The 15,122-nt window shown below is 41.2% G+C and overlaps 1 protein-coding gene across 3 annotated transcripts in view; it reads right to left on the reverse strand.

The window, feature by feature from the left end:
* The window catches only part of ppp3cca (protein phosphatase 3, catalytic subunit, gamma isozyme, a), a 37,125-nt gene extending 22,959 nt beyond the window's left edge, over positions 1–14,166 (reverse strand). For all 3 annotated transcript variants that reach the window (XM_086110723.1, XM_086110722.1, XM_086110720.1), the window contains exons 1-3: positions 13,490–14,166; positions 5,455–5,652; positions 3,926–4,050 (exon numbers count right to left, since the gene is read on the reverse strand). In XM_086110723.1, coding sequence (XP_085966849.1) covers positions 3,926–4,050; positions 5,455–5,652; positions 13,490–13,550 — 384 coding nt within the window. In that variant the 5' untranslated portion in view covers positions 13,551–14,166. The remainder of the gene's footprint in view (positions 1–3,925; positions 4,051–5,454; positions 5,653–13,489) is intronic.
* Positions 14,167–15,122: the final 956 nt, after the last annotated feature.

The raw sequence follows: 15,122 nt of genomic DNA on the forward strand, positions 1-15,122 counted from the left end.
TGCAATAAATATTTATATTATCGCACTTTGAGTCTGCATTTTTGGAATCCAAAACCATTATTGGGTTCTGAACCTGAAGGGATAAATTCACCTGGAAAATTTCCTGGATGTTGTTGCTCCTCTTAAAACTAAGACCATTTCATGTCGACCTAAAACACCTTGGAGGTGCGCTACGGGGGTAACGACTTTGAAATTTAAGTGGGGAAAAATTCGACTTGGAAGTGCATTTAAAAAAAATACATTTAGCTTTTAATGCATTAAAAAAACGGATTATTTAATTCATGGACTGAATAATTGATTCTAAAATTATTTGAAAATGATAATCCTAACGTTGACAATTCTACATTACCAAACCAAAAACCCTTCCCTCAGCAGTTGTATAACACATTCTGTGAAGGTCATTTCTAGTGCAAATAAATTGCAGTTTTCTTCATTACAGTTCTCAATGGCTGCCACTTGTGACTTTTAAATGGTACCCAAAGTCATCATATTTGTAAACAAAGGGAGCAATGGTGAAGGGCTCTGTAGACTTGGCTTTGGCATCTGCCGCAGACAATAATAAAGACACAATAATTGTTCAATCGATGCGAGCCTGTTTCCTGACTACGGTCAAGGTGCCCGTACTGATGGTATACAACACAACTTCAGCAGGTTACTAAATAAGATAATGTAATTGTTGTTGATTATTCAGTGCAAATCAGACTAAATTAGAACAATAACTGCATTTAATACAGTAATTGGAACATGGTGCAGATGCGCACACACAAGGATTATATTGCCAATTATGAATCAAAGAAAAATTTAATTGCCAGGTCGGGAAAGAAAATGTATTACTCATTCGCTCTGAAAGGCTTTCTTGCAAAGGTATAACACAAATTCAAGGGGCACTTTGTTACCTAGGCAACCACATCCTTGTATTCATCTCTACATACATCAACCACTCACTTTGCTAGAGAGCTACTGTATGTCGCCTTTGGTAAAAAGAACAATGTTCACTCCTAACAGAGTATTAATGAAGATATTTAGATTATGCGAGCAAAAGAAATATAATGGTCAATGTGATTCATTTAATCTTTTGGATTACAACGACAGAAAAGCAAATGCACATTTTAATCAAGTACTACGATTGAGGTTCACAATGTATTGATCATTTTGTGAACTGAAAAATATGCAAGAACTGGTTTTAATGTTTGGCCGCTATTTTACACCCGAGATATAGTAGCAATGCAATGTCATTGCTGGTTTGTGTTCTTGCCCAGTGCCCCCATTTAAATAACAAATTGACTTCAGGCCACATGCGTTCGTGGGTGTGTTGATTTGAATGCAAGATCTGCTCAAGCACATTGTTGGTACTTTCCTCACTTGATGCTGCCTTCAGCACTTGCAACAATTAACCCTAAAAATAAAAATAAAAACACAAATAAATAAAAAAGAAAAGAAAAAAAAACCATCAAGAAGCGGTGCATCGAGAACATCAATGAGAAACCGTCATTACTCTATTCCACACAAGGATGAGCTGTAGCACATAAAATAACCGAAAAGCTTTGCAGAAAACATCTGGCAACAATGTCATAAAATTAAGTTTTTAAGTTACAATAATCATGACCAAAATTATAATGAAAATTTGTGGTAATCATCATACTGTATTACAAAAAAATTAAAACAAAAATCACAACAAAAATATAGCTGCAGCACCAAAAACAGTGTACTTTATAACACGTTCTGCGTTGAATACAATTTTTTTTTAAATCACTAACCGTATGCGCTAGTTGACACTAAAATTGAAAATGGAAAAACCAAAAACAAAGACATCCAAGGTAAATAATGCTTTGACTAATATTCAAACACGGTTACATTCATTGTGATTAATCTGGGGCAGTTATGCCCTTTTTTCATTTAGTTGAAAACTTCTTGCTAAGTTTTAAGATAGAATAATATTGTAATTTCAACATTTTTATTGAAACAGAGTTTAATAAAGACAGTTGTGTGAAATTGTGTATCTTGCATGTTTAAAGGTCCTCTTCTGCTCCCTGGACACTCTGGAGTAGGTGGGCAACAGGAGGATGCTAGCGAAGCTAACAGCTATGATGGACAGACCCTCCCACCCCCTCCAGGCCACCCTGACAGCACTGGGCAGCTCCTTCAGTCAGAGACTGATACACCCGCGCTGCAACAAGGAGAGGTACCGCCGCTCGTTCCTGCCGACTGCTGTCAGGCTACTGAACCTGGACTCACCCCCACTCACCCATTTTTAATAGCACAGCCACCTTATGCAGCATCTAGCGGCATATCTTATATTTCATATTTTATTTTGCATTCTGTACTGTGTACAGTTCATTTTTTTAATTTATTTTGTGCATGCAAATACTTCATGGTTTTCTATTTTCTTCCTTTCAAAATGTTGCTGCTGTAAATTGCAAATATCTCCATTGTGAGACAAATAAAGTTTTCTTATCTTATCTTAAAACTACAGTTACAAATTGGTGTTATAGATCTCTGGATAAAAGTTATGTATTCTGAAGAAAAACTGACGAGTCATCTCTCGTTATTTCGCGGTTCGTTTATCGCGGCTTCGGTGCATCACGGATTTTTTAAAACATTCATGAAAAAAAAATTTAAAGTTAGTTTTTTTTAAAAGTCTGCAAACGGTCCGCGAGAAGCAGTGAAAGTCAGCAAAACAACAGTGAGTCACATAGAGCAACATATGCAGTACATGTGGGGTGGGGGCGGGGGGGCTGAGAAGATGTAAAGCCATGTTGATTGGCTTGGCTGTGCATCTTCTTTCTGTCTTATCACGTGGGTTACTCTATGATCTTTAATCGGTGTCTAAGTGTTGTTTACAATGCTGCTAGTGTGTGCGTGTGTGTCTGTGTGTGTGTGGGGGGGGGGCTGAGAGAGAGAGAGAGAGTGTGTGAGACAGAGAGAGAGAGAGCAAGAGCGAGAGAGCATGGTGAGACAAGAGGGACCCGATTAATGCAGCATATATTCTGACCAAAATTGATTAATTTTTCTTTACTTATTTCCTCAAGTAAATTTGTTCTTGGTCAGCTGTAACAGCTAGTTAAACAGAACAGCTAGCTTCTACTCCTGAGAGAAAGAGAGAGAGAGAGCGCAAACATTTGCAACGCTGTTGCTGTGATTAGAGTGACAGAGCTGCACTACATTAACAGGGGTTGCATCTACTCCTTTACACAGACCTAAGAAACTATCATTTGTCATGTATTATTATTATTATTATTATTATTATTATTGATGAATATGTAGCATAAAATCATAACAGTGAAGGCTTATTATGAAAGAATTGTGAAGCCCAAATGTCCTCCAACTCTAGAATGACATAGGCAATTTTGTATTTAAAAAAAATAAATCATTTTAAGAAAAAAAAAAGATTGTATTAATTGTTCCTGTACAAACTGATGGGAACACAAATACATCAATCACAAATGTGTATGGAGTGAAAGGTATTTCATGGATATTTTGAGAGATTTCGATACCTCCTTTAATATCCTTTTACTTATGAAAGTGGGTCATCATTGCAACTACAACGAATCCAAGCTCAGTCTAGTTGCTACCCTCAAGCCATGACTCTCACCAAGGCCACTGCAGACCACTTGGTACACACGGCCTGCAGCCCTCTATTCCAATCCCGTGTCTTATTTTTAACCATTCCAATCAGCATGGATGAAATGTGCCCTTTGGAATTGTCACTGAAATAGAATTTCAGGGAGCAAAACCCATTCAGCCAAGAAGCGTATAATGCTATCTAAGACCTTCAAAGCAGCACAGAAAATGTTTCCAGAGTATTGTTAGCAAAACTAAAACCCCAACTAGGTGTATAATTTATCACAAGGATGTGATAAAGACAAAAGAAAAACAAACCCCAAATCAAAACAAAACCAAACAATAATAATACAAATCAACTTACCTCAATGCTGAAGTATCCTCGATCTACGTAGTCTCCGAGGAAGAGATACCTTGTATTACTCGGTGATCCCCCAACTTCGAATAACTTCATGAGGTCAAAGAACTGGCCATGGACATCACCACAAACTGGTAAAAGATAACAATGCAGTTATTTAGATTGTGTGATAAACAGATGTTTGTTGTTTTAAATAAAAAATAAAAAATAAATGAATTAAAATGATTGTAAATGTGTATGAGTTGGTATTATTGAGATACATTAGAAATTGAGTTATTGGTGGATTTGTAAATAACCTCATTGAAAATGTGAGCTTGTATCTTAGTGTTTTTCAGAATTTGAATTATTATTGGTCAGGAATGTTCGTCATACTTGCTGGGACATGTATGATGACGAGCTTGTCCATCAACTTAGTAGACAAGATTGGACATCAGAGATAATTTTGAAAGAGGAGAACAAAAATTTAGCCATTGATGTCCAAGAATCTATAGTCAAGTCAGATGAAGTGGCATGCGCTCTGAGGAAGCAACGACATAAGACTGAGCTGACGAGTCTACCCGTCAAGCATACAACCTTTCAAACACAAAATGAGGATGATTGGGAAGCCAAACGACAAGCCCCGTCACGCGTCAAAAAATGCAGCTCGTAATGGTGGCACTTTACTGAAACGGCGGATTTGTTTGCTTTGGACACACTCTATACTTGCCCACAGTTCTTTATCTTATATGGTAATATGTTATAAATGGAACTTATGTATTATTATTATCATATATCATAGAAAGGAATGATATAAGGGCGGCCCGGTGGTCGACTGGTTAGCGCGTCGACCTCAGAGTGCAGAGGTTCAATTCCAGCTCCGGCCTCCCTGTGTGGAGTTGGCATGTTCTCCCCGGGCCTGCGTGGGTTTTCTCCGGGTACTCCGGTTTCCTCCCACATTCCAAAAAAAACATGCATGGCAGGCTGATTGAACACTTGTCCCTAGGTGTGAGTGTGAGTGTGGATGGTTGTTCGGCTCTACGTGATCCTGTGATTGGCTGGCAACCGGTTCATGGTGTGTGCCCCGCCTACTGCCCAAAGACAGCTGGAATCCTCATGAGGATAAGCGGTTCGGAAGATGAATGAATGAATGATATGAAAATATTGTGGCTGGTGGGAGGCTAGCCTTAGGGAAGCATTGGGTGTTTGTGATTGGGTGTAAACGTGCTCGATCTGTGTTTTGTGATTAATTGCTCTGTGTTCTGTTGTAGAAATGTGTGTGTAGGTGTGTGTGTGCGTGCGTGTGTGCGATGAAGATCAACTCACATTTCATGTCCAGTGTATGCAGAAATCAAATCTATTCTAAATGTATTGAGCGATATACAGGTAATGTGTTAGTGTTAACTGTGCTTGCATCGATGCATTGTGTGCACAAAACACCGTGGCTTTGTAAAACACCTTAGAAAAGTTGGCTTGAAGGCCTCTGAAAGCAATGCAGAGCTGCCAAAAATCATTAACAATCAACTGTCTGGCATCATAAAGCTTGCTTGCCACCATACCTGTAATAGGTGCCTCCACTTCCAGCATGCACTTCTCTTGCCGAAGGATGTTGGCTCCATCGTTGATGATCTTTAGCGCCACATCTTCCTCCACTCTGCCTTCTTTGACGAGGTGGTTTCGTAACAGCTCTGCATTTGGCTTGCCATCTTCAAATAACTCTTTTGTGGTCAGTCTATGTTGTGGGGGGTATGGCACAGCTGTTGGGGGGGGGGGTGACATTGCTTTATTTGAATAAAAACGGTAAAGACGGTTGTGAAGTCATCAAGAGAATTTGTTTTAGCATTTATAGGACAGATGTGCAGGCTCAGAAATGACAGGGAAACCGAAGCAGTTCACTCATTCACTCCCAAAGACATTTTTATACGTCTTTTCAGACTTGATCCAGAATTGGCTGGTACTGAATGAGTTAAGAAACATAGGTTTATGCCTGGCACAAAAGATGTGAATGAGGAAGAAATTATTGAGATGGAGGGAGTACACCCATGCATCTGCATCAACTATGACAATACTAAGATGCATAATACACAGCATGAAGCCCTGCTCCTTACACGACCTGCCCTTCATCAACAATCTGCTCCACGGTCCACACCATGTACCAAACCTTTTTGCCATCAGCAAAAAAAAAAAAAAAAAAAAAAAAGGTCAGTGAACTTGAGTGCTTCATGATTAAAATGAACCTAAAACCCCATTTGCTTTAACTGTCATTTTGTGACAATGTAGTGCTACTAGGAAGACAACCACCGCAGCTAAAACTGAAATACGGTCAATATTAGCAATATCCGAACATAATCCGCTATGGACAAAAAATGCCAGTCTGTAAGTCAGTCTTTGGAGATGGTCTGTCTCATTTAACACCAATTGGATACCAATATGCAAGATCAGTACAAGAATTGCAACTCAGCAACAGCAAACAGCTCAAAGCCATTGAATAAATTGTCACTTTCCCCGCCCCCCCAAAAATGTAGGGTTTTTTTTCATGTTTCAGTCAAAAAGGGGAAAAAATGCTTTTTCATTGAACAGCAACAACTAATGAAGTTAAAAGTCTTTGATGAAGATCATATTTACGATAACACCAACCCCAGGACATTGCATCTGTGAAGCGTCAACAGCTGTGATCACAAACCACCAAACTACAGCACGACCCCTCTAATCACCTCAAGGAATGCATTGTGTGTATTGAATGTAATTCATTGCTGTTCTGAAACATGTGAACACTCCCCACACCTCTTCCGAAGACATCCTTAATAAAAGCAAGGAGACAACCACGTTTTTTTTATTTTTAATCAGAGCTGTCCAGGGACTGTAACAGTTTCCACCTCTCGGCTAGTTGCAGAGCTGTTCTGAGATTGTAAACCGAGACATGTCTCAGCGCACTCTCCTTGCAAGGAAGACAACTCTGCTTGCCTCTTCTTCTCTCTGATGTTTTAAAAGATTGTCTTCAGGGTCTGATTATCTCCTAGACCTGACAATCAAGACATGAGTCACCAATGAAAAAAGAGGAACTTCACAAAATGTGAGATGGAGACGCTGGTAAACAAAGTCAAGGCCAGCTAAAAAAGTGTTCTCTTCGGCAAGCTGTCCCTCTCCAGTTCGCACCTTCTAATCGTATACTGAGCAGCAAGGGCGCCCCTGACTTTTAGCACAGCGGTTATTTGCTATGATCTGAATTTGACCAGTGGCACGGTGGAAGAGTGGTTAGCACATCCGCCTCACAGTGCACAGGTCCAGGGCTCGAAATTGGGCTCCTCCCACATTGCATAACATGCATAGTAGGTTAATTGCATTGATTTGCCCACAGGAATGATTGTGAGTGTGACTAATTGTTCGTCTATGTGTGCCCACGACCTTCCTTAGTATAAGTGGTTCGGAGAACACACACACACACACACACACACACACACACACACATATATATATATATATATAAATAGAGAGAGAGGGGGGGGGGGGGGGGTGCATTGACTGGTGTGGTATAAATAACCAACAAGTGCTCCGTGAAGACAGCCGTAAAATGAGGTGGTGCAAGCTTTAAAACCAGATTAGGTAAAGCCTCTATTAGCAAGGGCTTCCAGATTCAGGGGCTGTTTACTTAAAAGCCCTGACACACTCGAGACGGCTGCTGGAAGGAACAAAGCGGGTTTTTGAAAATAGATGCAAAATTAAAGCAAAGAAATGCCCTCACATCAAGTTATCGATGAGTTATAAAAGACATAAACTCCAAATTTAATAGGTTCTTAGACTTTATGTGTATGTGTGTGTGTACACATAGAGTGGAACCTCAAGTTACAAATGCTTTTTACATATAATTTTCGTTGAAAAATTACCTCTATTTACATACTATTTCCGATATTTCCGAACAGTCTTGGGATGTACAAGTGAATGGATCTACATTGTACATATATGTAAATATGTCGGCATTAGGAAGATCCGCACCACACCACTGCACCCGCAGAGTGATGGCTTGGTGGAACGGTTCAACCGCACCCTGGTCACCCAGCTCATCATCTTAACCAGCCGCGAGCAACGCGACTGGGACTTGCATTTGCCCCTGGTCCTGTGGGCGTACCAGATGGCGGTCCAAGACTATCTACGAAGTGCACCCCAGCAGTTCTCTTGTTTGGACAAGAGCTTCGGACCCCGTTGAACTGGTGTTCGAGACCCCTCCTGAGCCAGAGATGGAGGGTGAGTCCTGCATGGACTACTACTGCCAGCTGCAGGACTGACTGCATGACTGAGGTGCATGACATGGACCGACAAACCCTCACCCAAGCCGTCTGTCCTCAAAAGAGGGCGTACGACTTCAGCATGGGCACAAATTTGGGTCTACAGCCCGGACAGATGGAAGGGCTTATCTTCCAAGCTCATGAAGCACTGGGTGGGACCATCCTAGAGAAACTGGCTAATGTGGTGTATCGCATCCGGCTATTATGGAGGAACCGGGTGGAGGTCCTCCATCGAGACTAGCTTGCCCCATATCAACCACGGACATCACCAGAGAGGGAGCCAATGTTGGAGGAACAGACAGAGGGTGGCAATTCCCTCCAACACAAGCTGGGAGGCCACCGGAGCGGACTCTGTGACATCGCAGAACCATTCGTTATTTGCAGGACTACATATTGGATGCTGCGGTTGCTGAGAACAGCTAACCGGTGAGGTGGGGGCAATATAGCGTCGCTGGGATACTGGATGCTCTCCCAGCATGCTTTGCGGCTCAAAGACTGTAAATAGTGTTTCAAGGCATGTTTTGTGTCAATTTTTTCTTGAGTCATTGCTTTCGTTGTTTCATTATTAGCTAGCTAGTCAGTTTGCTATGATAAATTCGGTTTTGATGTGACACCATTATTGTGCATGACATGTTGACTGATGACTTGCCAACGTGAGGTATATATACACACGTTGACTTCACAGTGCAGATATACCAGGTTCAATTCCAACTCCGGCCTTCCCTATGTGGAGTTTGCATGTTCTCCCCGGGCCTGCGTGGGTTTTCTCCGGGTACTCCGGTTTCCTCCCACATTCCAAAAACATGCATGGCAGGCCGATTGAACACTCTAAATTGTCCCTAGGTGTGATTGTGGATGGTTGTTCTTCTGTGTGTGCCCTGTGATTGGCTAGCAACCGGTTCAGGGTGTCCCCCACCTGCTGCCCAAAGACGGCTGGGATAGGCTCCAGCACCTCCTCCGACCCTTGTGAGGATAAGCGGATTGGAAAATGGATGCAGATATCGATAGATAGATAGAGAGAGAGAGAGAGAGAGAGAGAGAGAGAGAGAGAGAGAGGGAGAGAGAGAGAGAGAGAGAGAGAGCATGGTGAGACAAGAGGGACCCGATTAATGCAGCATATATTCTGACCAAAATTTATGAGCATTTGACCATGAAGAACACACAATCACACACAATAATAAACATCATTGTACAAAGATAAATGCAGTCTGTCACCAAATGTTGGCAAAGTAACCTGTTCAAACACGGATAGAGAAGTGGCTCTGTCTGTCATTGAACAGCAGCACTTCATTCAAACAGAGTGCAGGGAAATAACGCAAGCACAAATGTTTGCTTTTGCACCCCCGTGAGGGAAAAAATGTTTTGTTGAAAGTAAATAGGTACCGCCACCCTGAGCTTTTTTTTTTTGTCTTATTCGAGAGCTCTTGGCTTAATTAGCATTAATGTTTGATGAACTTTTCAAAATGAGAGACACGCATTGGGCTACTGCTGCACTGCATCAACGCCCACACTGTCTGGCATGACAACAAACGACTCAAGCAACAAAAGCACTCCCATCTACAATCCTGCCCACTGTGGAGAGTGTTTAGCCAGCATTATGAACCAGGACCCAGAATATGTTTGCTATTGTTTCAAAATCAATACAAGACACAGAATTGAATTATAAAGATGAGGCTGGGTAGAGATGAATGGGGCAGACTGTGGCTGGGTGAATTATAAAACCACTTCAGATTGCTCTAATTATAAGTGAATGCATTATCCATGCATGGTAATTAGCCAATCCTTGGGTTTATTCCTCATCACCGGTCAATCTGGTGTGGTGGTAGCCAGCAAAATCCGCTCTTATGCCCACTTTTATTTCATTTCAAACAGCAGATCTCCTCCAACAACTTTCAGACAATTGTACATCTGCAGGTCTGGACAAAAAGAGATTACCTTGGATTTCAAAAATGACTACCGGTAAATACATGAGAAATGACAAAGGCCATACGCTGGATACCGCAGCGTCAAGACGGGAATCATAAAGCTCTGAAACAGTTTGACACAAGGATAACAGCTTTTGCTGCAAGTAGAAAATCTGAAAAACTCAAGAATGTTGCTTTAGAAATTTGATATAATGACCAAGCTCATTTATTACTCACCTACCTTTCCTACCAAATAAATCGCAATTCTCACCAAAAAAAATAAGCTTAATTAACTAATAATAAAACTAGAGAAACGTGTGCCAAAATACCTCAAGGATCAAGAATTTACAATACAGCACACGTGTGACACCAATTTTTTAAGTCCCACAAAAATCAACCTGTTTTGAGGGGGCGAACTGTGTCATGTTGGGCCAATGCCAAATACTCGGTGGATGGTGTGATTTCACAATGAATGTTTGACGGACACTCCAACTATTTGTTTTGAAACAAGTGAAAAGTCAATTGGCCATAATATCGCCCTTGGAAGAGAAAAATAAACTTTCGACGTCTGGTCTACCTGAATTTGACACAGTACACAATGTGCATTGTGTCTCCTTTGTCACACGTTATAACTTCCTTGTACTTTCCTTTCTGGTACCCTCCCTATATGGGTACTTCTTACATGGGGCCTTTTCACGCTGTGCGATGCTTCTGAATGCAATTTAGACCCGATCATCACAAAAAATGGCAGTTGGCCACTCAACCCCACACATTGGGTGACTTAATGTATAGACTCCATGTGATGTGAACCGCACAAGCCTGTATCGAGTTCTGAGGATTTTCGTATATGTTGTACTGTACTGGATCACATTTTTTTTCCATCCATAAAAAGATCGAGTGTCAGTCAAAGAAGATGCAGGTTGCTACAGAAAGAGGATATGGGCGAGAAAAAAAGATGAAAAATGAGGATGTATTGAAAGACGAGGTTCACTCTTATTCATTTGAATGCAACCATTGCGGTACACAGACCACTCGTGCGGAATTTTACCACAAGCTTTGCCATTTCATCCACAGGCCCATATGATATTATAAATATGGTGAATTCCAACAGTCTAGTCTAACAATACAGTGGTACATCTACTTACGAACGTCTCTTCATTCGAAATTGTCAAGTTACGAAACGCCTCAACAGGAAAATATTGCCTCTTGTTACAAAAGATTTTTCAAGATACGAAAGGTAAAAATACAGTATGGGCTGCTAGTTGCAGATGCGCGTTTCCTGCACGCAACATACTTATAGCTGCTCTGCCAATGGCTACTACCGAGCACCATCCTGGCATCCCATTGGCTAAGAGGGACTTCGACCTTATGTGTCTATGACTGCAGATAGATAGATAGATAGATAAATCGGCGTCGATGCAGCGTCCTCGTTATTGGTGTTCCGATAGTTTTACGTAAATGTGAATCACCCAGAAAAAGTGTTCACCAGTCGAGTGATAGCTCACTAAACTGATGTTTGCCTTGGACATTTTCGAAGGATTGTTAAAAGCCGACAAAAGCAAACGTCCTTGGATCACTTCTTTACACAACGCCAGGCAGAAACCACTTCTAAAAGACAACATGCACTAAAGGGGGCAAAAAAACGATGAGGACGCAGTTAAAGGTTAAATGACCATCCTTTTTATTCTTTACTCTTCTTGTTTTACATTACACACAAATCTCATTCATTGTGCAATAATCTAATTGTAACATACATTTGTTACATATTTTGATGCATTTTTATGCTTAAGAAAACATTTATGAATTTGGGAGTGGTCGAGGAGGAGGGGGGGGGGGGTAATGGATTAGGGCATTTACATGGAAAAGCCTTTACAAAATTTTCTACTTAAGAACTTTCTCCCAGAACCAATTAATTTCTATCTATCGTTTGGCTACGCGCAACAGGCAACTGTATCTCACCCGCCTGTGTGAAAGCTTCTGTGCATTTTTTGGGCTATAATTTCCTGTCGCCACATCACGTAACTGCGATTGAATTGTGTAATCGTCGCCAAACCAGTGGCAGCGACTCGTCCGCTTGTGAAATATTGTGTCAGAACCACACACTCCGGTGCATCACTCAGCGCGCGGTGGCCCTCAAGTTTGGGGTTGGACACACAGCAGCCATTTACAGGTTTACAGAATTGGTCTGCATGTGTAACATCGGGAACACAGTCCAGAGAAATGTTCCTTTTCTATGGGAAAAATTGTCGTCTCGTTATTAACAGTCACATGTAAAGAAGAATAACAGAAAATGTCTTTTAGTGCTGTGCTTTGTTTCAGATGTCTATTTGTTGAATGATTTGTTAGTACAACTGGTATTATGTCAGACTATTTACATGCCAAATAATATAGCTGTTACATTTTCTCTAGAAACCTTGTGTTGGGAATGCAAGCCACGTCAAGGTTTACTGCATTAAACTGGACAATGGTGAACTGTTCCTAAACTGAACCACACTGGAAGGTAGAAACTTGGCCTTACAGCCACTAGTTACACCCGACAGGCAAAACAGCTACTTCCGAAACATGAGACAGATTACATTGTATTAACATGGATTTAATTGAGATCCCATTTTAATTAAACATTTTGGTTTGGGGCTTTCCCTAAATCAGAAACGGTTCCTAAGTAATGTCACCCTTTTTGCTTCTCAGGTTCCTCTGACCAGCATGCAGCTGGCCATGTTGGGAAGATCGCTGGGGAGATTCTTTCCACAATTAACTCACCCACTCTCTACTGGCTCACACTTCAGCATTCCAGTCCCCTGGCAGGACACTCTAAGAGTGCCCTTGCAGACATTGAGGGATGTGGGCTGTGCTTGCTCTAAGTAGTACAACTGGTGGCCTAAGTAGGGTTCTCTCTCCTGGGAATTACCTCAGCCTTGGCCCTGTCTGTCTTGGGTAGACACAACAAATGTGTCCTGCCTGTTCAATGAAGCAGAGAGATCTCAGGGTGAAAGAATCCCTCTTGTCAAGTTCTGCTAGCAACCTGATCAGACCTTGGGTATTCCTGTGAGCAAGCAAGGCCCTGAAGAATTAGGTATTCATCTCTCTTAAATGTCAAGGACAGTGAGCACCAATATAGGTCTGTGACTCTCCTTTGATTTATGCTGAAATGCCAACCAAGTACATAAACAGAATAACTGCAGTGAAGCTGATGTGGCTATTAAGTTTCACACCATCATTTTCCGGAACATGCACTGATGGAACAGGTGATTAGTATTTACAACATGTCATACGTTTGTCATTACAGCACGACTAAAACTCTGCAGACCCTTTTAGGGAGCGGTTCTTGTATAGAAATCAAAAAGCAACACGAGGTACAAAACCAAAATACGAAGACATTATGAGTGTCTGTGAAGACAATCACTCACCTTTAATGAGCCGCTCCGTTGTGGACTGTTTCTCTGGTTTATCTTTATCCTTTCCTGACATCTTTCCTTCGTTCGGATTTCGCAGTTGAACTACTGTACGGTTGTCCTCCCGGCTAGCCCGATACGGAGTGGCACATCGATTTTGCGGTCTTGACTTTCAGTTTAAATGTTGATCTTTCAAACAAACAGTGGGGGGAAAAAGCCCCCAAAATGCTCGACTAAAAGCTCCAGCTCTTTTTGGTGTGTTAGCTTACTTGCATCAACATTAGTGCTGGAGGAACAACTACGATGTCTGATTGTTTGCAGAAATAGAAGCGTATAGCACAAAGAGAGAGCTCCTTTGCTTTGTAATCTCTGTCAAAAATAGCAAAAATACCTGGATATTACCTTGAGCGATGGGGGCCGTTACAAAATAATCCGATTGGGTTACTCTATTTTTCGCTAGTTAGCCAGCTAACATTTTAATGTAATGGCAAATTGGCGAGCAGGAAAAGACGGCACATGAAGACTGGCGATTCATCTTCGAGGTATTAACCGGTCCCCGAAGGAAAATGACAACCTTTAGGTCGCACAAACAAAAACGTGAAGTCGATCCAAGACACCGAGTTGGTTTTGACAGTGTATCCTCCTCCACAGATTAAAGCGTAATCTGACAGTGTGGAGCAGTGGTGGATTTCCTACAACATGGTGGAGCCGCCGTGACGTAACTATGGAAACGTGACACGTGGGTTAGGCGTGCGTTCACAAACACTAGACGTTCTGTAATACATGTACAGTACACAATTAATACAATGAATTCTCACATCAAGAACAACTTGTCGACGTTCTCTCGAAGGCAAATGGAGTGCGTGTGGTTTATCTTTAACGTGTACCTTGCTTTTATATTTTTGTATGCTGTTGTTTTGGAAAAACTAAATTCGCGTCGTGGTAAAAATAAATAAATTAAAAAAATAAACGCGAATTAGCGCGCACACACTCAAAGAAAAAATATGGATATTGAGCATTCAGGTAAATTTTCATGATTAATTTAATGTACAGGATAACTTTTACAGGTGGCTTTAGTTTGACCTTCTCTCATTTTTAATGCTCGTGCTCAGTGTTAAATGTTTAAGTAATTTTTTAAAGCATTTTGTTTAATTAAAATTGACCCACAAAAATTTACAGGGGTGTCCACCAATAACTTCACATGCCTGTCTGTGACTCTTCCCGTTACTCTGTTGCCATGGCTGACAATTATCAGCAAAACAACACTTAAAGGTTTTAAGTGTTGTTTTAAGTTAAAACAGTCACTTACCGGTGATCATGGCGATCAAGGAACCAGTTGATCTTTACGCGCAGCGTCATCTTGGTCTAATGACGTCTAATGTGAACATCTTGGTAAAGAGGATTGTTTGAATAAAAAATGTAACCAGGGAATATTGTCTCTTGGTCAATTCATGGATCAAACCTGTTGGCAAGATGCCCACAACGAAACTCGAACATCCCTAACTTTTCCAGCAACCGACTGCATTTTAGAAACTTTAATTGACTTATTTTGTCGAACGACGAACTATAGGGTTAGTGAACATCTTGCACGATAGTTAACATCGAATTACTGTATTTGGTGGTGAATTTCGCACATCAACTAACTTGA

Source organism: Hippocampus guttulatus, chromosome 5 (genome assembly GCF_054856545.1).
Source record: "Hippocampus guttulatus isolate MCC_2025c chromosome 5, RoL_Hgut_1.0, whole genome shotgun sequence".
Lineage (NCBI taxonomy): Eukaryota > Metazoa > Chordata > Actinopteri > Syngnathiformes > Syngnathidae > Hippocampus > Hippocampus guttulatus.